This window comes from Pimephales promelas, chromosome 24 (genome assembly GCF_988280905.1).
Source record: "Pimephales promelas chromosome 24, fPimPro1.hap1.1, whole genome shotgun sequence".
Taxonomy (NCBI): Eukaryota; Metazoa; Chordata; class Actinopteri; order Cypriniformes; family Leuciscidae; genus Pimephales; species Pimephales promelas.
Window position 1 is genome coordinate 26,763,930 of NC_142792.1, and position 24,469 is coordinate 26,788,398.

General features: G+C 39.0%; 2 protein-coding genes across 3 annotated transcripts; both read right to left on the reverse strand.

Annotated features, from left to right (window-relative positions):
* Positions 1-562: 562 nt before the first annotated feature.
* LOC120480182 (uncharacterized) lies at positions 563-14,423 on the reverse strand. Its single transcript, XM_089126911.1, has 3 exons — positions 14,357-14,423; positions 13,734-13,888; positions 563-8,159 (listed from the first exon to the last, which is right to left on the reverse strand). Exons 2-3 carry the CDS (start codon positions 13,816-13,818, stop codon positions 6,733-6,735), a joined length of 1,512 nt encoding a protein of 503 aa, XP_088983037.1. The 5' UTR covers positions 13,819-13,888; positions 14,357-14,423; the 3' UTR covers positions 563-6,732.
* A 1,033-nt stretch (positions 14,424-15,456) lies between these two features.
* Positions 15,457-22,121, reverse strand: LOC120480191 (uncharacterized). 2 transcript variants are annotated; one of them, XM_089126969.1, is made up of 3 exons: positions 22,071-22,121; positions 20,551-20,695; positions 15,457-16,196 (listed from the first exon to the last, which is right to left on the reverse strand). In XM_089126969.1, the coding sequence occupies exons 2-3, from the start codon at positions 20,633-20,635 to the stop codon at positions 15,739-15,741; spliced, it is 543 nt and encodes a 180-aa protein (XP_088983095.1). In that variant the 5' UTR covers positions 20,636-20,695; positions 22,071-22,121; the 3' UTR covers positions 15,457-15,738. The 2 variants fall into 2 exon arrangements, with proteins under 2 accessions (XP_088983095.1, XP_088983096.1); XM_089126970.1 differs by lacking the exon at positions 22,071-22,121 and having other exon boundaries at positions 20,551-21,719.
* Positions 22,122-24,469: the final 2,348 nt, after the last annotated feature.

Genomic DNA, 24,469 nt, shown 5'->3' on the forward strand with positions numbered 1-24,469 from the left:
GTTTTATACGTGTGAAAATGTGAAGGAAAATGTGTTACAGAAATGATTATGTCACGAGGTGACAAACTGAAGCGGAACTAAGTCCCGCTGAAATTGTGTTCCTCCCGGAACGGCATGACCGAAACACAGAGCCGGTTCCGGTTCTGTATCTGTCGCCATGACAGCGGCTGCTGATGACAGATCAGCATCAGGTGTGGAGAGTGTGCGCGGGGCTCTGCGATAGGGCAATATAGACAAATGGAGTGTATAAGAGAATAGGGAAGAGACAGTCGAGTGTGGTGCTCCCCCGGGAGTAATCGTTTCTTTGGCATTGACATAGATTCGCGGAGATATCTGGTAAAGGCTGTGAGGATTCGGCTGGATTGAGGGTGCAACGGTGATTGTGTGAACATGAGTCGAAAACATTAAAAAGGATGGAAAGTGAGTGAATTGTGGAGATCGAGTCAAGACTGAAGAACTCCATCATCATTGAGAGGGAGATAAGTAGTGAAACACCGGATCCATGTGAATGCATGCCCTGCAATATGAAGTTACACTGCATTTACAATTGCATAAATGAAGCTATGAGATTGTTTTTTTTAATTTAATATTTAAATATTTAAATAAACATAACATAACATAGATATGTCTAGTCAAATTGCCAACGCCATTGCCATAAAAATAAGTAAAAATAAGACCCTTTTATGGCCTTAAATTTTAAAAATCTAATTTAAACTTTTTAAGGATCCACGGAAACCCCGAGAACCAAATGTCCTCACTTGTATTGTTAAAAACTATGACAACCAACTACTGGATACATTCATCACTAAACATGAAGTGTTATGGTAATACATTTATATAGTATTTTATGTTATGTTATAAAAATTGCTTTAAATCCAAATTTCATTAGGGCTGGGTGAAATGTTTATATATAAGGTTGTCCCTCAGTTTTCATATTGCTTTCCCAGTGTTGTATCGGTCGTATGTTCTCGACTGTCTCGTCGATGTCTTGTCCCCGTAGTTTTGTAGCTTCTTGTGTTTGTCCTGTGTTATATGTTCCCACTCCTGGCCTGCACCTTGTCGTGGTGAGTGGGCTTTTAACCTTGTCATCTTTCCCTCATGTAAGGCTTGTGACGTCCCTGTAAGGACTTTTGGCTAGGCAACGCAACTGGTAGTGCGTTGAATGTGCTCACAGTTTCTTCATTGAAGCTTTCCTTACACCTCCCACACATGCCCACGTGCATCCCTTTAGAGAACAAAGGACCATAAAAGAAGGCTTCCCGCGTGCAACATCCACTCTCCGATTGGCTCCAGCCAACAGGAAGGGGATGGACTTCTCCAAGGTGATAAATGTGGGAGCGCGGCTCCGCCCACTCTCTTCTGAACTTTCCAGCGCTCCTTCAGCATGTAAACCTCACGGGACTCTGATCCAACCATGGATCTTTCCTTTTGTTCGTCTAAAAGTTTCGTCTTTTCCTCAAATGGACTACCAAGTTCGTCTCCCAGGAAAGGAAGTGGACTTTGCCGAACTGTTTCCTCGGGTAACGTCACCTCAAAGACTTTAAGCCTTTCAAACATTCGTGCTGAATGCCAACGAACGCCACGTGACTCCCCACGGAACAAAGGAGCCACGCGCAAGCAACCGACCATGCACGCGCCGGGACGGGCTGTGCAAAAACGCTGCAGCCGCGCTCCACGTGACGCGTGCACGCAGGACAGCACCTCCAGTCAACACGCGGCCCGAACAGGCCGAGCAACGAGTCCGCGACTCACACAGACCAAATATGCTCTGCAAGTATACCTTCTTTTAGAGCTTCTAAAAAGCATTAAGAAAGTGTTTCCGTGGTGTTCAGAAAGGTTAACTGACTGTTTTGGTGAACATAACTCACTAGCTGTGTCCCAATGTGAAGGCTGCATCCTCCGAAGGCCGTATTTGAAGGCCGATTGCGTCACAGCCGCGCGACGAAGGACGTCCCAATTCAAAGGCTGCATCCGCGAAGGCCACATTTAAAGGCCGATTGCGTCATCGCGGTGGGATGAAGGCTGTCCCAATTCAGTTATGCATCCTCTGAAGGCCGTATTCGAAGGCCGGTTGCGTCATTGCAGCGCGACGAAGGCTTACCTAATTCAAAAGCGACGCCAAATGCACCCTTCGTTTCCCCGTGAAAGGAAGGATACATAAATGGACACTTCGCGGACTATCCTACCCGATCCTACCCCATAAATCATTGCGCGGGTGACGACAGCATTTTTATTTAAAAAAAAGGGTGGCCGAGAGTTCAGTGGTGGACGGCACATTCACATTTAAATGTAAAAGTATTATGTTTTTATTTACTCAAATAGCCAGAGAAACCAGTGTTAACAGCCAAAAGTTTTTTTGTTTTGTTTTTCTCGTTTTTTTCTTCTTCTTATTCATCTTAACTCATTCGTCAGCATTGCATGGTTTTGTCAAGTGGAAATGCGAAAACGTCTTTTATAGCCTTGTATTGTATTTCTTGTACATTGTATTTCTTTATTATTCATTATTTCATTATTTTATGCAACTTTAAATGTGTACACAAAAGAGAATTCATGGCTCTGGATATTTGTTTATTTTTGTAAGGGTCTCTGAGTGTTTGCAAGGTTGATGCATTTAAACTATAATATATTTTTGTTTTGTGTCGTTTAATGTAAAATGTGTAGTGTTGTTGTCCTGTGAGGGAAAAAAGTAGGCTACTTCACATTTGTACATGAATACTATCGCAGTATTAAGTTCCTTACATTCTCCCAGACTCCCACTGGTTATTTTAAAAATTAAAGTAACAAATTGTTGGTCCATTGTCACAATATTAACAAATTGTTGCTAACTTCAACTTCGTCCCATATCAAAGTGCGCACCTGAAGCGCTCGGACCGGTCTAGCCTGCGGAGGATTGTTCTTGTCGCCTAGCAACTGTGACTGACAGCTGACGACGACGAGCGGGAGTAACGACGTTTGCACTGGACTTTTTATATTTGGTTTAAAATATTCAAATAGGATTGACAGCCTGTATAAATATATTCACCATGGACCATTTAGACAATAAAAAGAAAACCCTACAAAATCGCATCAAGGTACGATTAACATTTGAATATAGGCTATATATGTGCCTATGTTTTATCATTATTATTTTTTAGGCTATTTCATTACAATATTTACGTAGGTTAACATCCAATATTTGAACAGTTTACAGTGTAATCTGACTATTCAGGACGCAGCCTCTAGCATTAAACCAGCTCTGGCCAACTCTTGAGCCAAAAACACATGACTTGAAAATTTTTTTTAGTGGTTAGCCTATGTGAATTGAAATTATGTGATTTTATATATATTGCCCCTCATTTAAAGACAGGAAAATATAAAACATAAAATTTTCAGTAAAATATTAAACAACAAAATGACAATAGCCTGTCTCCATAGCTGTTTACTCAGTTTCATTAAATGAATGATCAGGGTGGCAGTACTCTCGCTCCATTGCTTGGCGCCAGGAGCAGTAATAGGGAACACCTGGTTGCGCAATTAGGAAATCCCACGAAGGCTACATGAAGCGTCCTTCGAAGGCCAAATAGGCTGCATCCTTCGAAGTCTACAGCCTTCGAAGTACGCAGCCTTCACATTGGGACACAGCCAGGGGCGTCGCAACCGTGGGGGATGTGGGTGTTTTAACACCCACACTTTTCTCGGTGAGAGTGTTCAACACCCGCACTTTTTCTGCCGTTTTTCCGCAGTTTTACACAAACGCCTTCCTACAGTCGCTCCTCCGTTTCTCTCTGGCGCTCAGTGTGTGTGTGTGCGCTCGCTGCGGCTGTCTCCTCTCAAACATGACACCGGCTTTGAGTGTGTCCGGCTGATGATTGGCTGTTCTGCCTTAAGTCCCGCCTCTCTTGATGTGTTAGATGTATCGGTCAGCTCGTGCTGAGGAGGCGGGAACTTATGGTTGTTTACATCTCTCTTTTCCAGGTACTTTGAATGAGTGTTTATGCTTTCGAGGTTTTTAAATAAGCTTGATATGTGTTTGGGAAGATGTTATGTTTATGTTTTATTGACATGTCCAGTGTTTTCATTATTATATTTCGTATTTTTGGATAAACAGTACAAGACTTGCGTTAGGCATTCTGTTTGTAATGCTGCGTGATTTGAAAAAAAAAAAAAAAAAAGAAAAAAAACGCGCTCTTTGCTCACACGATCAGCATGGTGTTCTGTGTTTTCTCCTAAATAAAAGCTCAAGGGTTTATTTCTTACAAGTGAAGAAATTAGGACAAAAGTATTGTAATTTTGATAGCGTAATATAGAATATAATGACAGACTCTATATCATAACTATAAAGATGTTTGAGCCCTCTTTAGGTAAGCAACAAGTCAATGCTTTTTCGTTGTTCAATGTGCACAGGCCTGGGTCGAATCCAGTTCAAGCTCTTAATTTTGAGCTCCAAATTGATGCATTTAACCTTAAAATGTACCAAATTTTCTTGCGGGGGAGCATGCCCCCGAACCCCCCTAGAGGGACAGGGGTCTACGTAACATGCCCAAATTTAAATGACACATCCATCCCCCACACTTTTCAAAAGCTTGCTACGCCTCTGGACACAGCTCCTCTCTCTCACTCTCTCTCTCCCTCCAACTCACTTATGCGTATCCATTGTCTAAACGCCCTGCGTCGTCTTAGTTTGTGTTTTAATGTTTGTAAATACATGTATCATTGTAATGTAGTAAATGCCATATATATTAAATGCAATTATGTTCATTTCTGACTGATTTACTGTCTGCTCATAATAGGAGTCAATGAAATGTCGATCAAGCTACACGCTTTACAGAACTAAACATACCTAAAAGGGTATTTGTTTACAGAGCAAGAAAGCTAAATTCTTGTGGCCACAGAATTTGTTTTCACAAGCTCTATAACTTAATTGAGCTAATTGATTTTGCCTGTCTTGTAAAACGTGGTCCTTGCAATTAATAACAATTAATTTGTGGTTAATTGCGGGGATGCACAAGTATGCATATGGGTAAAATTAATAAGCCTCCCCTCATAGAGGGATTTATTAACATGTACGACTGGTCTGATCCAAATCTGTATGAATAATTATTAATTATCAATTATTAATTATGATATGCAAATTTCCCCTTGATCAGACCCGAACGGAGTCTTTACATCCCATATTAAAAAACTCAATTAGCTATGATGATCAGGGCTATATTTAGGCTGAACAAAATGGGCCCTAAAGGCAAAATTCAAAAGCAGACCTCCATATGGTGAAAATACTTGGTTTTATTACAGGTGACAATTCATCTTTATCCAATTGACAAAGAGCCTAGTATTTTGTTGCCCGTCTTGTAGTGCTGCACGATATTGGAAAAACAAAAAAAATATAAAATAACTTTACTGTATAAATTAAATTAAAATGTATCTTTGTTAAATGTTTGACTACAAATGTTTGACTAACATTGGTGCCAAACAGCTGTGAATATTAGGCTGCTGTCACTTTAAGACAAATGCACTGATCCAATATAATGATATGCCTCCATTTTCTTTTTCAGTTGTTTACAACACATGACCAACTGTTTACAAGGACACTCGCAGAGACGGGCATTTTGACTTAATTTTGTGTGCACGTGTCCAAGCTCAAAAAGAAGAGAAAGAGAACTGAATTTGGCATTCAGGTGCTGTGTGTGGACATCCAACACACATGGCACCCTTTAGCGTCATTATGAGACGCAGATATATATGGGCCAGAAGGCGCCTCCTAGTGGTCTAACCCTAACCCTACCCCAGAACTAAACCTACCCATACTCTGTGCATGTTATATTGACGCTAAAGGGTGCCATGTGCGTTGGAGGTCTACGCTTTGGCAAAAGCGTCAGATATGACGCCTTGGGATGAGAATGCGATGGAAAACAGCGTGTGAATTCCAGTCTTCTTGGGCTTGATGCTTAAAACTGACAGGACTTCAAAGTACACGCATTAAACTTTGCAAGTAATGCATAAATCCAACATGACATCATGACTTTTGCGTAAACATACACGCCAATTTCGAGTCAAGTGGCGTGTTATCTCGGCGCATTTTGAGCTATCCGCGTGCATCCGCGTGTATGCGTGTTTGTCTACGCCATTAAAGTCCGCGTGATTCCGCGTGTCCGTACACGCCGTCAAATGTCCGACCAAAACAAAGCAAAGTGTAGATCTACATCTGGGGAGCTATGTTTTTCTTTCCTAGGATGATAAGGGAACAGTCATAAATGCCATTAACCCCAGTGACGGGTAGGTTTAGGGACGGGGTTGAGGTAAGTCATTTTTTTTTTCCTACGATGGTAAGGGAACAGTCATAAATGCCATTAACTCCAGTGACGGTTAGGTTTAGGGACGGGGTTGAGGTAAGTCATATATTTTTGTATACAGTAATAACGTTAAGTCAACGGCGTTCATAAATACGCTGAAAATCGATTATGCGTCTTGATAGCACGCCAAAAATGGAAATACGAATTGGCGTGTCATACACACGCTACTTCATGAGATCAGTCTGCATAAATCACAATGCGTTCCAATCTGGGGAGCAGCTGGCCAGTACGAATCATAGATCAACTACAATCCCTATAACTTCAGTTGCGGCATGAGTGTAGCCTAAATGTTCTAGTGCCAAGTTAAACACTTCCCACAAAATTAACAAAATGGGGTCTAATTTTTTTATTACACTGAAAAGCGTGAATCACGATTTACTTTACATGCAAAACTCTTTCCACACTAATCTCCTGTGAAAGGCTTCTCTCCAGTGTGAATTCTCATGTGTTTTTTAAGGTTTCCTTTTGCAGTGAAACTCTTTCCACACTGTTGGCAAGTGAACGGCTTCTCTCCAGTGTGAACTCTCATGTGGGTATTAAAAGTTGTTTTTTGTCTAAAACTCTTTCCACATGTAGGACAGGTGTAAGGCTGCTCTCCAGTATGAATTCGCATGTGGGCATTAAAGGTTGGTTTTTGTCGAAAACTCCTTCCACATGTAGGGCAGGTATAAGGCTGTTCTCCGGTATGAATTCGCATGTGGGCATTAAAGGTTGTTTTATAAGTAAATCCTCTCCCACATTGAGGGCATGTGAAAGGCTGCTCTCCAGTGTGAGTCCTCACATGGTTTTTAAGGCTTGCTTTTCGAACGAAACCCTTTCCACACAGTTGGCAGCAGAAAGGCTTCTCTCCGGTGTGAATTCTCATGTGGTTATTAAAAGTTGGTTTATGTGTAAAACTCTTTCCACATTGAGGGCATGTGAAAGGCTGCTCTCCGGTGTGAATTCGCATGTGGCTTTTAAGGCTTGCTTTTCGATTGAAACTATTTTCACACAGTTTGCAGGTGAACGGCTTCTCTCCGGTGTGAATTCTCATGTGACTTTCGAGGCTTCCTTTTTGAATAAAACTGTTTCCACACAGTTTGCAGGTAAAAGGCTTCTCTCCGGTGTGACTTCTCATGTGGCTTTCAAGATGTCCTTTTTGAGTGAAACGTTTCCCACACTGAGGGCATATGTAAGGCTTCTCTCCAGTGTGAATTCTCATGTGGCTTTTGAGGCTTCCCTCCCTACTGAAACTATTTCCACACAGTTTGCAGGTGAACGGCTTCTCTCCAGTGTGAATTCTCAAGTGGCTTTCGAGGCTTCCTTTTTGAATAAAACTGTTTCCACACTGTTTGCAGGTAAAAGGCTTCTCTCCTGTATGATTTCTCATGTGGCTTTCAAGGTGTCCTTTTTGAGTGAAACGTTTTTCACACTGATGGCATATGTAAGGCTTCTCTCCAGTGTGAATTCTCATGTGGCTTTTGAGGCTTCCCTCTCTACTGAAACTATTTCCACACTGTTGGCAGGTAAAAGGTTTCTCTTCAGTGTGAATTCTAACGTGCCTGTTGAGGCTTACTTCTTGAGTGAAACTTAATCCACACTTTTTGCAGGTGTGAGGCTTCTCTCCAGTGTGAATTCTCATGTGGACTTTAAGATGTCCTTTTCTGTTGAAACTTTTTCCACATTGTTGGCAGGTCAAGTGACTTCCATTTGCTTCTTTTAGAGCAGTATATTCAGTCTGTGAGCAACTAAATGACTTTTCTTCATTAATAAGATCATTCTGTTTGTCACACTGGTCTTTCTCTCCCATTTCATTCAGTTCTTGACTCTCCTCTTTTAGTGCCATCAGGTCTAAGACAAAAAAAGAGGAATACAAATTGAGCCCAGTTTAATGGTACAAAGCAACATACATGAAAATCAACAGTATCAAAGCAACAATATATATGTTAGAAACTAAAAGCACTAAGCTACAAAGATAGGAGTCAAACGCAATCTCAAAACCTCTTCACAATATTGTTAACTCTCAACTAAAAATGTTCAAACTTCAGTTCAGTTATCAAAAAACAAAAACAAACTTGCCCAGAATCAGACCTTTCGCGAGTTGGGGAGTGGAATGTTTCATGACACATAATAGCATTCCATTCGTATTGACTATTAGGCCTGTATGTAAGAGTACCTGTGTAATGTCGCTTGTAGCCTATAATTTGAATTCTATTTTGCTAAAGCATTAAAATACAGGTGCATATGTGATAGCCCCAAAGCAGGACCTCAGTTTTTAATTGCATGTGCTTATTTAACACGATTCTCTCACGTGGTTGAGCTGCGCAGCCGACAATAGCAGGTGATAGGCAACTATTCCATCGAAACATGCCAGAGAGGGCTAACTTGGTGGCAAAAACCCAAATGTCACTTCGCCAATATGGGCACATTTTGGCTTTGAACCAGACGAAAAGGGACTTCCAAACAATTTGAATGAGCCCATTTGTAGAATTTGCCACAAAATGACACCGGTATCACGCTCAAATACTTCCAACCTGAGGACGCATCTCCGTATCCATCATCCAGCAACATTTGCTGCCCTTGGCAGCACCACAAGTGCTTCGTCTGAAGATCAGCCTACAACCTCAGGCCAGGGACGACAGGTGGGGATCGCAGACTCATTTGCTAAAGGGACTAAGTACCAACGCGACAGCCATCGGTGGCGAACCCTGACAGATAGCGTGACCAGGCTTCTGGTGGAGGAAAACTTACCATTTAACTTAGTCGAGAAGCCAGCCAAGCAATATGTCCCCCCTGACAGAAAATACTTTTCAAAAAAGGCAGTACCAGAGAAGTATGTGGAAATGAAAGATAGAATGACTCGCGAGATAAAAGACGCGGACCATTTTTCTCTCACAACAGATCAAGCGTTAATATGATGCCCTATATGAGCGTGACCATTCATTACCTGAACATCAACTGGGAGCTGAAATCAACGTGTTTGGAGACATGCCAAAAAGTCACACAAGTGATAACCTGTCCGAGGCTCGGCAATCTGCTCTTAAAGAATGGTCTCTGGATGAGAAGAGGTTGGCTTGTGTCACTAGTGATAACGGAGCTAACATTGTGGCTGCGGTGAGGAAACTTGGATGGGGATGGCTACTATGCCCGCTTTTAAACCTCTTATTAAAAAATGCAACTTGATCCTAAAGAATCTCAATTACTGGCCGATCCTGAATCTACCCTTTCTGTCAATTATGCTAGAAAAGGCAATCCTCACAACTTTGTCTTTTTACAAAAAACAAAAACAAAACATTAATGGTCTCTGTGAGGAGTACCAGTCAGGATTTAGACAGGATCACAGTACTGAGACAGCTCTCATTAGAGTCACAAATGATTTTCTCTTATCATCCGATCATGGCTGTATCGCTCGATCAGTGTTACTCGATCTTAGTGCTGCATTTGAGAATTTCCACAACATTCATTTGAATAGATTTTATTATTATGAGTATGATGATGATGATGTTGGCATTAGTGGAATTAAATTAGCATGGTTCAAATCATTTATATGATTGTTATCAGTTTGTAGCAGTAAATGAAGAGATGTCTAATCGATCACAAGTTCAGTATGGTGTACCACAAGGCTCAGTACTAGGACCGCTGCTATTCACTCTGTATATGCTACAATTAGGAGATATCATTAGGAAGCATGGCATCAGTTTTCATTGCTATGCTGATGATACGATAAAACTTACCAATTAACGGATTGCAAAGCTGATTAGGGTTGGGTATCGTTTGGGTTTTATCCGATACCAGTGCCTACTCTGTATTTTTTAAGTTCCGGTGCTTAAACGGTTCTTGAAACGGTACTTAAGAAAATGAAACCGCACACACTTTGTCAAAAAATAATACCCCTTTATTTAAAGGGCCAAACTGGACACAATTTTAACTTGTATCTTTAAACAATATAAATACAAGTTACATATGGTTAATAATAAATAAACCAATATAAAAAAATTCACATTTACCTAATATCGAATAAAACAATATTGTATCAAACAATGTAATAATGCTGGAGATTAATAGAGATTACAACCAGGGTAATCTAATATCGACATGGCTAAGTTACAGGTTCCCATGTTTTGTCTGCTTGAACCAGTCAAGAAAGTTATCTGGTCATTGTGGAAGTCTTGTACTATGCAGCTCTTAGCTTGGCGAGTTTGGTATTTCGTTCCCACTGAATATGCAGCGTAGAGTAAACCTATGAAAGAGAATGTCTCTGGTTACTGGTGCAACCCATGAGACGCTGCGTTCGCTGCCATACTCCTCGCACTGCTGACAAGCTTCCTTTTTCGGCAGAGAAATCTGAGAAGCAAATGATGTGCGTGCTAATATAATATGATGACCTGATCGTCAAGGTGGCGCAAATCGTGATTCTATATGGGCTTCAGACAATCGTTCTGACGCGTAATTTTACACGTGAAATGCAGACTACTTTTTTGATACGATACCTTGAAATGTATCGATTTTCAATACCACAGGGAAGAACCACCTACTGTCATATAGATATTTTTAATAAAATAAAAAAATGTGGTCCATCCAATGAAAGCCTAGGAATCACTGTATATGATTACATATTTGATCAAGGCTTTTATTCATATATGAAGATTGTTCAGTTACCATTGCAAATTGCACCTAAATGTTTGCATGATTTCTATACCCTGTCATGAAAATCAAGCTTTTAAATGTTAATGCGTCTATAACCTTATTCGGACGGGACTAGTTTAACATGGAGAGGTGGCGTAAAGTAATAATAAGCAGAGCTTCTCAGGGATTTTAGTTTTTTCCCTTCTGTAAAAAAGTCCTGAAAAATTACCTTAGGTAATACTAATCCTGTGCGAATCGACCCGCTGTAAAAGATTTATGTGATACATAAGATTTCATTGAACATGTTCTGGAATAGAATGTAATTGTGCTCTTATGGCGCTTTTTTATTACCAGTACCGACTCGACTCGGTTCAACTCACTTTTCGTTCCGTTTTCCACTGCAGACAGTACCGCCACAAATAGTACCCGGTCATCATAGCGACGCCTTTCATTCCTCGTTGACCTATAAATCTCTCGCAGGATCCTCTCTTCGGCCACCAAACAAAGGAAAATCTGCACCTCCTCGTTCAACCACGGCGTATTCTTCCGAGTTGCCATAATAATAGTAGTTAATTTAGTAACTATTATTATGGAAATTTTAATCATTAGTGAGGATTTCTAGGTAGTCTGAGACATGTGTTTCCATTGAACGTATTCCATGAGTAAAATATAAATGTCTACGTGGTTGTGGGTGAGGTTTCAGGAACATATGGGACAGGACCTCTGACCTTAGGGACGGCCAGTTTTGGTCAGTTTATTTCAGTTCCAGTTTGTGTCCTTAAGTAGAGACTAAACAGCAGTAAGGGCCTTATCTAGGTGGGTGAAAGGTACAGTGGGGGAAGAGGAACCTTGAAAAGACTACAAGAGCTGTCTCATGTCTCCCTGAAGGCGTCTCACTCACGTCACAGTGTAATTGCTGTGCTACGCAGTGATGATGTTTGACAGTTTTTTTGCCACAACACTATCTCTGGCCAAACTATTTAAAAATGGCGGGGTTATTCTGGATACTTCATTTGGCGCGTGTAATGATGACGCTCAGTGAATGGTCAGTGAATGGTGACGATTCTCTAAACCAATCAGCAGTCGGCATTGTTTTCACGTGACATTTTAGTACCGCCTTCGCTCGCTCAGAACCTCGCCGGAGGTGGTACAAAAAAAAGTACCCAAAAGCAGGAAGAGGTACAACTTTTACGCAGAAGAAAACCAAACTTAGTGATTCTTCAAAAATATCATTCATCTCTGTAGAGTAGGGGTGTCACGATTCTCCAAATCCTCGATTCGATTAAGTTATCGATTCTAAGGTCACGATTCGATTCGATTCTCGATTTTAAAAAAAAATGTAAAGCGCAGATTGCTATGCAATTTTTAGACTACACATTTATGCATTATGCAATATAAATTTGTTCACAATGTACACTACACCATTGCCAAATTTAAAATACAACAAAAACAAGTAACATCATAAATGTAACAATAACTTTATTAAGTCAATTGGAAACTTAAGAGAAACTAAATGGCAGGTTACTTTGCTTTTGTAACTGCAGTCTTCTCAGAAGATGAGCTTTATGTTCACAATCACAACAAAACAAACAAAAGCAATAAAACAGCAATGTCCATAGACTCCACACTAGTCTTCTCTGAATAATTAAGCATCTTAAACTATTTCCGAACAGTTATATTCTGTTATAAAAAAAAACATATACCACACAAATAACTACTTTTTATCCCCTGAGAATGATGACTGTATTTTTCATTATTTTATGTTCTTCCTAAAGAGGGATATGTTGTTTTGTTTAGAGCTGCTATTATCAGTTTCACATATAGCGCCTAAAAACGCGTAGAAAACGCTGGGTGCGCCGCATTCTTCATTTTGCAAAGCGCCAGGGCGGTTGCGCTTCAGTTGGTTCTTGTCACATGACCTATTGTGTGCGTATGGTGCGCTTGCGGTATTCTGAAAAGTTGAGATGTTTTATCTCGACGCGGCGCGGACGCGCATGGAAAAAAAGAGCGCGCCGCACCGCTTCCATTATGAGCGCGCATACCGTGCGCCTACATTTGAAATAACGAACTTGAGCGCGCAAAAGACGCGATATGTGAACCGGCCCTTAATCGTGTTGCCAGAGGACGAATATGGTACGCACATAGGCATAGCAGAGCTTGCAAACTGTGGCTGTTTTGTCGACAACGCGAACGCTGTCAACATACCGCACTGCAAATCCAAGATACCTTCACACCGGCGAAGCCGGGTGTTCAAGTTCCGTTGATGGGTCTTCTATAGTTGCCATATGTGTCAGTTAGAGGACTCGCAGCCTTTCAACAGGTGTTTTGTTTTCCGCACTGTGATGAGTCGTTCATCATGAATGAGTCATTCATCATAAACGATCTGTTCATTGCCTCTGTCACGCGACAAATGAACAAAAGACTCGGGAGGTTAAGTAATTATGTTCTCTGTAAATTATTTTTCACTGCATTCAATATGTACATCTTCTTAATGTTCGGGGAATTTGCATGTTAATAGTATAACATTTAAAGCCCCTGAAATGACTAGCAAAAAAGTTTAGTTAATTTTGATGAACGAGATTGAACAATAGAGTCAGTAAAACGATCCGAACTTTCCATCACGGACACGACATGGGGCGTGGCAGTATCGACGATACCATTTTTTATTTCGATTTCGATACCATTGAATTAATTTCGATCGATTTCGATTTAATATCGAAATCGTGACACCCCTACTGTAGAGCTGGGCTTTTCAATAAGGATCAAATGACTGAGTTCAGCTTTGAGAATGAAACCAACCTGTGTGTTCCACAGTGTCTTCATGTTTGACTCTGAATGTTTCTCCAATCTTGAAGTCTTCACTCTCCTCTTTAATAAATGCCATCTTTATAATAGTGTCACATGGATCTCTGTCGCTTCATCAGGAGTTTTTCTGTATGTTTGTACACTCTGTTCTGTTTAAGATTAGAAAAAATAAAAATAAATGCAAACTAAATCTCTCAATCAGATCTAGTTCAGTAGTTCAGTTCACTGGTAAGAGAGTCAGTCAGAGAGAGAGTTAATGGACTTAAATGACCTGTTCTAAACAGTGATATAATTTAATGACATGAATAACAGCTTATTAACGCGCCTTTGACCAACAGAGAAAATGAGCTTTAACGGGAGAAACACCACGAACACATTACGGCTAATTCGGTCATGTGACCATTTAGTTGCGTTAAACTGACAGACAGGGAGCGAAATGAGACGCAGATTTTCTGTTACTCATGCGCTTTACTCATTAAAAAACGAAGTTCATTAATGCTATTATTTAATCAACAGTGTTGCATTCCTTAATATTTAACTTAACTCACAGTTCTCTATATAATTGTACTCACAGCTTGTATTGTTTTAAACACTTTAAATGATTAAAAAACACAAACCTCTCTCCAGCAGAATCACAGATGGCGCAGCCTTATGACGTAATACTAACGTGCCAAAATAAAAGTCCTAGAAATAAGCGTACAGAAAACACATTCACATGATAAGATATAATTATGAATTCATTTAAATGTAAGCAAGTGTGAAGTGATCACAATTATAATACCAGTTACAGAGCATTTGTGATTTTCTCAATCAAGGGTATCTTCATATTATTTAAGTCTTCAAATATAAAAGACTGGTAAGAATGTTTAAATATACCAAACTCATAAGAAAAATTGTAGATCAAAATGAAATATGTGGTTTCACTTATTAATTAAGACTGAATCATTTTTATAATACCCATTTTATTTAATAAATAAAATTGAATTGCAACTTTAATTGATTTAACATGCATTATATTAAAGGGGCATGTAAAGGATACAGTTACTGTCTGACTATTAATCATTTAATATAAATTAAACAGAAATATGTTTAACATGTCCCTGGAATATATTTATTAAAATAAAACAGTGTACAATTTGTTTAGAAATGTGACTATAGAAGTTTCTTATCAAGTTGTTACTTCCATCTACACTTATTAAGAGTGAACTTTACCATGTCTGTTCCCTGCTGGTGGAATGATCTGCCTAACTCAACCAGAGCTGCGGAGTCAGTGGCCACTTTCAAGAAACAGCTGAACACTTTCTCTTCTATTCTATCTAAAAAAAAAAAAAGAAAGATTGTGTGACAATACTTGTGTGAGGGGGTTAAGCTGCAATAATTAATTACTTTTGAGACTGCTAGCTGGAACCACCTTCTAGAGGTCACCAACAGTGGCCATTTTCAAATCCGGATTGACAATTTATGCATTCTCTTACTGAATGAAATAATGACTATTGCATTTTAAAGTTTATATAATTCTATGTATAATCTATCATTTACATTGTATCATTTCCAGGTCCGGTTATAAACATTTGCTCAATATCTTTGACTTTGAATGCAAACTTCCTTGCTGTTACTTCAGTATTTTGGTAGTCAGCTCCAGATGCGATGCCAGTATGTGCAAATTTAAAGTGTGCGCTGACTACGATCGCACCGTTTAACCAGCAAAAGATCCTGATCGACAGAACAAGTTTATTTTTAGAATGCATAACTCCAAAAGAGACAACTTTTTGGGTTCATTACAGGTGACAAATCATAAGTACATGCATTAAACTTTGCAAGTAATGCACGAATCACAATGCGTTCCAATCTGGGGAGCAGCTGGCCAGTACGAATCATAGATCAACTACAATCCCTATAACTTCAGTTGCGGCATGAGTGTAGCCTAAATGTTCTAGTGCCAAGTTAAACACTTCCCACAAAATTAACAAAAATGGGGTCTAATTTTTTTTTACACTGATCAAAAATGTGAATCAAGGTTTACTCTACAAGGATCTATTTCCACATTAATCACCTGTGAAAGGCTTCTCTCCAGTGTGAATTCAGTGAAACTCTTTCCACACTGTTGGCAGGTGAACGGCTTCTCTCCAGTGTGAACTCTCATGTGGGTATTAAAAGTTGTTTTTTGTCTAAAACTCCTTCCACATGTAGGACAGGTGTAAGGCTGTTCTCCGGTATGAATTCGCATGTGGGCATTAAAGGTTGTTTTATATGTAAAACCTCTCCCACATTGAGGGCATGTGAAAGGCTGCTGTTGGCAGGTCAAATAACTTCTATTTGCTTCTTTTTGTGAAGTATATTCAGTCTGTGAGCAACTAAATGACTTTTCTTCAATAATAAGACCATTCTGTTTGTCACACTGGTCTTTCTCCTCCATTTCATTCAGTTCTTGACGCTCCTCTTTTAGTGCCATCAGGTCTAAGACAAAAAAAGAGAAATACAAATTGAGCCCAGTTTAAGCCCGTACCACTCAGTGGAAACGAGCCATAAAACATGAAGAAGTTTCAACTTTAAAACAAAAGGCAGCAGTGTTGGGACACAACCTGTAAGTAGGCTAAGACTTTATCATTTTAAATGTATTTGCATGTTTAATTCCAGACGTATTTTGTGTCTACGACAAACGCGTACAATCATTATGAACCTGAATTTTGTATAAGTAAATGGACTGCATTTATATAGCACAGTGTTTCCCAACCCTGTTCCTGGCGGCACACCAACACTGCGTGTTTTCTTTGTCTCCCTAATCAAACACACCCGATTCAACCCATCAGCTCATTAACCCACCTGATTATGAGCTGATGGGTTGAGTCAGGTGTGTTTGATAAGGGAGACAAAGAAAACACGCAGTGTTGGTGTGCCGCCAGGAACAGGGTTGGGAAACACTGATATAGCACTTTCATAGACCTAATGGCCACCAAAGCGCTTTACATATTGCCTCACATTCACCCATTCACACACTGACGGCGGTGTCAGCCATACAAGGCGCCATCCAGCTCGCCGGGAGCAGCTGGGGTTAGGTGTCTTGCTCATGGACACCTCAACACTTGGTCAGGTGGAACCGGGGATTGAACCACCAACCTATCAGTTTGTAGACAACCTACATGAACCACTGAGCCACTGCCGCCCCTACACTAAGTACTAATGTTTTAAACGTATTTTTCATGTATATAGGCTTTATGACGTTATTTTCAATTTGATCAAGAACGTAAACTAATGCCACGCTGTTTGAGTATAACGTTAGTAGCCAGTCAGTTGCTATGCTATTGTTGGCAGTCAGATGCTATTGTGTAAAACAAACGTGTATAAAGTTGTAGCAAATTATCATTCAGAAACGTTTAGTAAGATCCGTGTGTGGTGAGGTTCTGCTTGACTCTCTTTATCACTGCTTTCTCGGTCTGATTCTGCCTCAAACTGATTCTACAGTATCGACCATAGTATCGTCACCTTTATTTACATGGTTGGACCTTTGGCATTCACTACTTCATGAGATCAGTCTGCACCGGAAGTCAAAAGACAACGAGCGCAACGCTGAAAAAGGGCAGGGCTACAAAAAGGTCTATAGTCAAGTGAAACCAAATCTGCAAATGCATCATATTGTTGGCCAGCGATCTTTATTAGTTGAACATCTTTGTATGCCGTCTGTGAATGAATGATTCCACAGGATGATACATTTGATTTCATCTCATTCAGTTCGCCACGATAGCAAGAAAGACATTAGCCCTTTTTTTTGGAAATATATATTTAATTTATACATTACATAATATACCATTGTTCACAGTTTATGAAATCGACCTAGATTAAGTTACAGTCTGCACCTACAGTACGTCTGATACACTTATACAAAGACAATTTTACATGACAGCATCAGGACAGAAGACTCAGAGAAACCTAATTAAAGTGCTAAATAGTGCTATGTAAAGTGCAATCCTACAGGTAACTTCTTGTTCATCAAAGTGATGCTAGTTGGAAAGAATGATTTACTGGCTCGATTTATCTGGAAATAAGGTAACCTAAACCTTCTCCCTGATGGCAACACCTCGTATGCCCGGTGTAAGGATGTGACGTATCTTTATTAATAGCTATACCTTTCTTCAACACTCTTCTTTCACAGGTAATAGCCATACTGTCTACGAACAGTAGAAGACTTGCCATCCTGCGGTAATTTGAGTGTATTCACAGTGGCGTGCAAACTCGTCTTAAAAAAGAATGCCTTTTCCTTTCTTAGTTTACCATTTAAACATGCTGCAAAAATGTACATTTGATTACAATTTGGAGAACAGTCGGAAGAAGATCCGTCAATGTGCATTTGATTATTTTTTTCAGGAGCAGCTTCTTAGCAAAACCAGCTTTATACTGACCCTTGTTTATAAAGAACTCTAAGAGAAATTATTTGCGCAAACATGAAAGTATTGACGTTGATCGTGGGGAATATTCTCATCGTAAGCAAAACTTTTCAGCGGTTCAAATTTAGGAACATCCAAATTATTTCTATGTTCGTTATTTCACCCAAGAACAGAACAACACAATCGCTTAGACGCCATTCTGCTCCAGCGTATCAACGACGGACTATGATGACAGCTTGCTCAGGGCGGGTCTGTGTTGAAACACTGCTGTCAATCAACAACCGTGGGAGGGGTGTCACGCGCTGTGTGACGCCACATGGTGAAACGGCTCGATTTGAGACAGAGGAATACATACAAGGAGATTAAAGCAAAAACACTGGATGGACTTTTATCATTAAATGATGGTTGTGTACAGGCACTGACAACACACATTGCAGTACAATCAACTTGTAAAAGTGCATGTACCATTATATGACCCCTTTATCCAAGTTGTCTAATATTAAACCTCTTATTAAAAAATGCAACTTGATCCTAAAGAATGTCAATTACTGGACGAATCCTAAATCTACCCTTTCTGTCAATTATGCTAGAAAAGGCAATCTCCTCACAACTTCATATCTTTTTGCAAAAAAAAAAAAAAAAATTAATGTTATCTGCGAGGAGTACCAGTCAGGATTTAGACAGTGTCACAGTACTGAGACAGCTCTCATTAGAGTCACAAATGATTTTCTCTTATCATCCGATCGTGGCTGTATCTCTCTATCAGTGTTACTCGATCTTAGTGCTGCATTTGAGAATACCCACAACATTCATTTGAATAGATTTTATTTTTATGAGTATGATGATGATGATGATGATGATGATGTTGGCATTAGTGGAATTAAATTTGCATGGTACAATTCACCTTTGGCTAAGCCCCGCCCCCCTTAGTTACTGTTGCTACATCCGTCAAACTTCATCTGCGCTCTGCATGGCTTTTGCAGTGACAGCTCTTCCTGCTGAAATGTTATCAAACTTTTATAAAGCAGCAAATAAAGTGCCCGATAGAAGTAGGCAAAAGGGGCTGCATATGCGTTCGAAGGCTATTTTCAAGACATACAGGTGAAACGCAAAAAACAAGGCATCCAAAATAGAGGAAAAAGCATAACGTTACTGGTCACAGTCAAAAAATGAACCACCGCATATCCTACTAATCGAGACGAAGGCTGGGATTAACAATATCAGGGAGCAACACTGTCCATGCAAAGCTGGGTAGGTCTCTATTCACTTCTATAATCGTTATTACAAAGCAAATGGACTAACGTTACACGAGTATGACGTTGTATTTATTAGCAGCGTGTGCTAGCGTATCAACAACCGGTATGAGAACTGAAATCATAACCTAAAACATTATAAAATGGTCTAACTAATATAACTTCACACTCACAGTAAGGTTAGAAGTAAAAAAAGATGTGCTTGTTGATCTTTGCGGGGTTTAGTTGACTGAGGACGTCCACACAGATTTAGCGTTAATCCAAAGACGACACTTGTCAGGATTTTACTTTGGTTTTGGGAAGGGAAAAAACGGACACCCCCTCCAACCTCTCTGGGAAACGCGTATCTGTGTTACAAATGCCCGAGGCACAACGTTTAACCATATTTTTGATAAAATTACGACGGTAATAGCCTGCCGAGAACAAAAATATGACGCGCCTGTGTTGAAAGTCAACGGAGCGCTGTGAAAAAGTGTCGGACCTCTGTGGGAGCTCGTTCTTGGCTGCGCTGTGATTGGTCAATCTACATTCTAGGGCGTGGCTTAGCCAAAGGTGAATTCATACTTACGATTGTTATCAGTTTGTAGCAGTAAATGAAGAGATGTCTTATCGATCAAAAGTTCAGTATGGTGTACCACAAGGCTCAGTACTAGGACCGCTGCTATTCACTCTGTAAATGCTACAATTAGGAGATATCATTAGGAAGCATGGCATCAGTTTTCATTGCTATGCTGATGATATGCAGCTCTATATTTCTTGATGCTGAGAAAAAAAATCTTACCAATTACTTACCTTTTTTTTTTAATAGCCCTATTTGGACGGGACTAGTTTAACATGGAGAGGTGGGGTAAAGTAATAATTAGCAGATCTTCTTAGTGATTTTAGTCCTGTCTAAAGGTGCATCTCAGTAAACATTACGGACAATGTCAGTAAAGACTACAGCGACTTTTACCTTCTGTAAAAAAGTCCTGAAAAATTACCTCAGGTAATACTATCCCTGTGCGAATAGACACGCTGTATAAGATTTCTGTGACAGATAAGATTTCATTCAACATGTTATAGAATAGAATTTAAATTTTATCTTAGTGGTTCTTCAAAAATATCATTCATTTCTGTAGAGCTCAACTTTTCAATAAAGATCAAATGACTGAGTTCAGCTGTGAGAATGAAACCAACCTGTGTGTTCCTCAGTGACTTCATGTTTGACTTTAAATGTTTCTTCAATCTTCACTTCTTCACTCTCCTCTTTAATAAATGCCATCTTTAAAATAGTCACATGGATCTCTCTTGCTTCATCAGGAGTTTTTCTGTGTGTTCTGTCCTGTTTTAGATGAGAAAAAAATAAAAGTAAAAAAAATAAATGCAAACTAAATCTCTGAGAGCGTCTCAATCAGATCTAGATGCAGTTCTATTCACTGGTAAGAGAGTCAGGGAGAGAGTTAATGGACTTAATTCACCTAATTACACTAAAAACACTCAAAACTAGCACTACAAAAATTACAAATTAAGAATATTTGTTTAGCTATTCTTTATATTATTGAATTTTGTTTATTACATGTAATAAATTAAACATTTTAAATGTTGCACCATTTTATCGTAAGTGCCACATAGGAACGACTCGTGCAAATTTTAATTACACTTTTGGCACGCACTGGTGAACGTGCCTTATTCATGCACCACTCTTACAAAATTAAACGATTGGGCTTCAGTCAGTCATATTGCGCAGATCAATGATCCGTTCAGTTCATACAGCTTATAAAAGCTTGGAACATGTGATGTACAATTAATTAACAGCCTGATTCGATGTTTCGGTTGGCCTCAGAGTACCAGCAACATGTACCACGCTTACCACTAAAATATAAGTGCTGGAGCCCTTTTTGTAAAAAGCCCTCAGGGGAAAAAACACATAAAAGTAAATTAAATATTGCTTCCGAATGAATTAAATTTACACCACCCAAAAAAAAAATCCATACAAGCAATTTTTTTTTTACTCGTATAAGTGAATGACCGATTTACACATGACAAGGCTTAATGTCGAGCCTCTTAATGCTTAGTAATAGACCTATTATTTTAAAAATTTGAGAAACAACTGCCTATTCACTGTAAAAATATTGTGCAATTGATTTAGTTTGAATAACATTCCCAGCTTAAACTTGAGATAACTCAAATATCCATGTTGTCACTAAAACAACTTCACATTTTAATTTCATTAATTTTCATATTCATTTGTGGCCTAATCAAGGGAAAAAAACGTTTAAAAAATAACGATAAATGAAGTTTAAGATAACTTCAGTGTTCCCAAACTACTGCTGACATTTGAAGTATCGATATAGAATGTAATGTGCCAAAGTTAAATGGAAAAAGAAGTGCCGACACTAGAGAAATGTAATCGATAAATGGCATTTCCGTCACCAATGTAGCCTACATAAAGATTTTGAAGCACAAAATGTTTTTCGCAAAAAAATCCTTGGATGGAAACCTGGCTATAGAGACTGAATTCATTTATCCAATAAACTGAAACTGCAAACTGAGACGCAGCTTTTCTGTTATTCATCCGCTTCACTCTTACAAAACAATACTCATTAATGCTATTACATGTTTCATTCGAAAATAATAAGTTCTATTTTAAGTTCTCTACTTAATTATACGAACAGCTTGTATTGGTTCAAACACTTTTAAGGATTATACACACAAACCTCTCTTCAGAAGAATCACAGACGAGGAGCCGGCGCAGCCTTATGACGTATTACTAACATACCAGAATAAAAGTCCTGTTCACACGCTTAAAAAAATCCCAAATTAATATGAGATAAAAATAGAGGCATCTGTCATTTTGTCATTTTCTCAATTAAGGATAAAGAGATCAAGAGATAAAAAGATTGGAAAGAATGTTTAAATATTCCACACTCATTGAAAATGTGTATATAAAAATAAATGTGTGGTTTAATATATATGTCAGTCAGAGAGAGAGAGTTAATGGACTTAAATGATCTGATTAGACTAAAAACACTCTAATCTAAATCTCTGAGAGCATCTCATCACAATATGTCTATCCTATTCCATCTCAGTTTTCCTCCAGAACAAAAGGTCAAATTTCAACTTAAAGTGCATTAAATAAAAGGGCCTCTAAAGGATTACAATGATGGTCTGAATGGAAAACTTAAAGTAAAATAGTTTAAAATCATGTAAATCTGGTTAACATGTCATTATCTTTATTAAAATCATCTTTTATTAAACTCTCAGATTTCCTTTATTGAAAATTGATTTACAAAAATAGTTCTACCTAACATAAATCCTGCTATGAAATAACAGATACATACTGAAAAGTAAAAAATCCTTCTTCTATAAGTATTAGACATTATTATATGGTCTGCCTTTGATCTTATCGGTATTGTCTTATTCAGGGATGGCAGCTTCGGTCCTGGAGGGTCACAGTCCGGGAGACTTAGCTCCAACCCTGAAAAACTCACCTGCCTGTAACTTCTAAGGTGCGTTCCATTCAACCGTAAGTGGACTGCGAAGTGGACTTCACAGGGTATTTCGCCATCTTAAGTGAGATTCCAATTCGAAGGGAATGAACATTTTCAGTTCGAAGGGCACTGCAAACGGCATAGGGAATAAGGGAACATCGATACATCACTTCACAGAAAGTCAGTGAAGTCCACTTCAACTGATATACCGTGTTCAGGGAGTAGGGAGCAGTGAACACTGCGTAGGGACCCTGTCGAATGGAACGCACCTCTAGTAATCTTGAAGACCTCGATTAGCTTGTTCAGGTGTGTTTAATTAGGGTTGAAGCTAAACTCTTGCCTTGTCCAAATACCCACACTTGTAGTCTTTGCTCTAGACCACTTGTCTACTTGCATGACGTATTTCCTCTATTTGGTCCAAGTGTTTGTGTACGTGTAAAGACTGCAAATGTGTGTAGAACTTTTCATCACTCGATGGGACACACTTATAGTCTTGCAAAAATTTTAGTGTTTACAGTGCTTTTATTTATTGTATTTTCAATACTTTGCATTTTAAAATAAACTTCTACATGTCTGTTCAGTAGTCATTCAGTAACTAACAGAAGACACACATTTTAAATTGTGGTGCTTCTAATTAAGTGATAAAAACAGTTGCAGATGTTTTGTAAAGTAGGTCTACACATACCATACTTATTCTTTGCACCAATAAAACATGCAACACTTTGGGCCCTGTTTACACGAGAACGCTCGCGGGTGAAAACGTAAAAATATTTTATCGGATGTGCCTTTCGTTTACATGGCGACAGCGTTTTGGGGGCTTAAAAAAGCAAAAAAGTGAAACCACCCTCCAGAGTGGAAATCTTTGACGCTCCAGTCAACTTCCTGTGTAAACGGTAAAAACGCAAAAGTCTGCTTGACAGTGAAGGTTGTACACAGGCGCGCAGGCTTGGTGTTGTTGTAGTATGCACTCTAGCCGCCTGGAGTGCATACTACATTGAATTTCACAGACTTTTGCGTCACCATCTGCACGGATTTCACACCCAAAACGCTCGTCTAAACACAGAATAAAAAGTGATGACGCAACGCCACTTTTGCGTTTTCTCTTTAGATCGTTTCCGTGTAAACATAGCCTTGTTTTTACTACCAAGACCAAGAACACAAGTGTGGTTATTTGGACAAGGCATCTGTAGAACAGTGGCCCTCCAGGACTGAAGTTACCCATCCCTAGTCCAATTTATTTGTTAAAACTTAGAAGTAGGGCTAGGCAACAATTAATCGCGATTAATCGCGTCCAAAATAAAAGTTTGTGTTTACATAATATATGTGTGTGTACTGTGTATAATTATTTTGTATATAAAAAATCACATATGTGCATGTATATATTTAAGAGAAATGTATAATTAATATATAAAATATTTATATTTTATATAAATTATGTATAAATATATATACAGTATGTTCATGCAAATAATTCTTAAATACATGCATGTGTGTGTATTTATATATGCAAAATAATTATACACACTACATACACATATATTATGTAAACACAAACTTTTATTTTGGATGTGATTAATCGCGAGTAATCGTTGCCCAGCCCTACTTAGAAGGCATCTTTTTATTTT